At 46.8% G+C, this 2,243-nt stretch overlaps 1 protein-coding gene across 6 annotated transcripts in view; it reads left to right on the top strand.

Moving 5' to 3' along the window:
• TTLL5 (tubulin tyrosine ligase like 5) overlaps window positions 1-2,243 on the top strand; it is a 170,208-nt gene that overhangs the window by 144,798 nt on the left and 23,167 nt on the right. For all 6 annotated transcript variants that reach the window (XR_002104025.1, XR_002104024.1, XM_019551869.1 and 3 more), the window contains one exon: window positions 650-870. Coding sequence is in view for 4 of the 6 variants with exons in the window: in XM_019551869.1 (XP_019407414.1) it covers window positions 650-870 (221 nt within the window). In the remaining 2 variants the exon portion in view is untranslated. The remainder of the gene's footprint in view (window positions 1-649; window positions 871-2,243) is intronic.

Here is a 2,243-nt window from a genome sequence, read left to right on the forward strand (position 1 = left end):
GTGTGTGTGTGTGTGTGTGTGTGTGTGTGTGTGTGTGTGTGTGTGTGTGTGTGTGTGTGTGTGTGTGAGAGAATAACTACTCAAAAGAAGAGGAGGAAGTTATCTGATAAGTGGAGTACTTTGTGATGCATTGTCCACACACATATTTGTTGTTTCCTTCCTTCTCCTCATCCTTGGAGTCTGCCTGTGAAACTGTAGTTAAGAGGAACTGAGAAGCTGGGACATGTGCTTAGCCCTTTATCCTCTTGGTGTGGGGAAAGGAAGAGTAGGGCAGGGATCAGATACTACTAAATAAAAGAAGTCTCTGGTCAAAAGGCTTAGGGGCTGAGGCTAAACATGTGAGAATGTGTGCATGGACAACACATCTTAGAGAACACCTGTAACTTCCCTTTCCAAGGTGTATAATTCTTCTGTAAAAACTGTTTTTACTCTGAACTCCAGACTCCAAGCAGCTACCCAGCAGTTTTCCACTTATCTTTTGGGTTGCTTTTAGAACTCTGTAATTGTGGGAGTGTTAGTGGCCCTTTTACCTGGAGAGGTTCTCTGCTTCCAGAAATGGCCCCCATCACCTCATAGGCATTTCCAGAACAGTTGCAAAGAAAAAATAGTAAATCCCAGGGTTTTTTTGTTTTGTTTTCTGTTTCTCCAGGCTCTCTTTGCCAACCATCCACCAGCCAGCTCCAGCCATATATCTGTGCCAGCTAGTTCTGGTGCCCGCAAAATGTCAAGTGCCAGTTCCAGCATCCAGAAGGTGGTCAGTCTGCACAAAATCATGCCATCCCAGAGTACACCTTCTCACCTGATTCCCAAGCCCCCAGCCAACCTCAGGCAAGCAGTGATCAGAAAGGTGGCAGCCCAGAGGATTTCCAAGTAAGTTTTTCTCTCTTCTCTTCCATGGCAAGAAGTAGGGGCAGCTCAGACCAGAGATATCTAGAAAGAAAACTTTGCCTGCAAGTGACTCGAGTGTATATATATTTTAGGATGCGTCTTCCATTCTTGGGTACCTGGAACGGCCTGGCTGTATTGGATTATTTGCATCTTTACAATAGTCTTTACACTAAAGAGTGTAACTTCATACAAACAGGAAGACATAAGAACTGCAAAATTAATTCAGTGCTCCAGCTAGTCTGGTCTCTGCCATTTGACCAAAGAGGTCAAAAAAAGACTTGAGAAATTGGTAATGACTTAATATGAGTAACATTAAAAAATCCAAGGGAGTTCTTCCCAACCTCTTCCACTAGTGGCAGGCTTATGCCATAAACCACGAGGGTGTTTATGCTTTGTAGCAGAAGGGTGCAATCTCTTGGGCAAGCATGCCACAAATTAGCCCCACACCCTCCCTAAGCACAATTCCAATCCCCTTCCTCTGCTCGATGTGCTTCTGGACTTTCTGCTCCCTGTTCAATTTCCTGATCTACTGTCTACTTCCTGCCCTGTCCTTCTGCCCTTGATCTGTTGCATGCCACACAGAGGCTGCCCATGCCACTTGTGGCACTTGTGCCGCGGGTTGGCCAATTCTGCTTTATAGTCTTTAGATCCTATCTAACATCTCTAAAGGAGATTCTTATTAGCTATCTATATGTCTAATTCTGTTAATAGATTTTATAGACATTAGGGCTGGAAGGGACCTCGGAAGATCGAGTCCAGCCCCCTGCCCCAGGGGCAGGAAGTCAGCTGGGTTCAAACATCCAAATTTCAGCAAGACAAACATCCAAATTTCTCTTGAAGGTGTTCAAAGTAGGTACTTGAACCACCTCTGATGGCAGGCTGTTCTAGACCTTGGGGGCTGGAAATTCCATATGTCCAGCCTGAAATGGTCTTGCAGAAGTTTATAATCGTTCGACCTCGCCATCCCTTGGGGCTCTCTGGTTCCTGGTGAACAGATCCTGGTGAACACCCCTGATAAACCTGCAGGTGGCCATCGGATCACCCCCGAGCCTGCGGTTTTCCAGGCTGAAGACTCCCATAGCTCTCAGCCTGTCGTCAGAAGGTCTGTTTTCCTGACCTCTGATCATGCACATGGCTCTTCTCTGGACTCTCTCAAGCTTCTCCACGTCCTCTTTGAATTGTGGAGCCCAAAACTGGGCGCAGTACTCTGGCTGCGGCCTCACCAAGGCCGAGTACAAGGGGAGAATGACGTCCCAGGACTTGCTTGAGAAGCATCTATGGATGCAAGCTAGCATTTTGCTCACTTTACTAGCCGCAGCATCGCATTGCAGGCTCGTGTTCGTCTTGTGGTCAGT

This window comes from Crocodylus porosus, unplaced genomic scaffold (genome assembly GCF_001723895.1).
Source record: "Crocodylus porosus isolate Cpor-Errol unplaced genomic scaffold, CroPor_comp1, whole genome shotgun sequence".
NCBI lineage: Eukaryota > Metazoa > Chordata > Crocodylia > Crocodylidae > Crocodylus > Crocodylus porosus.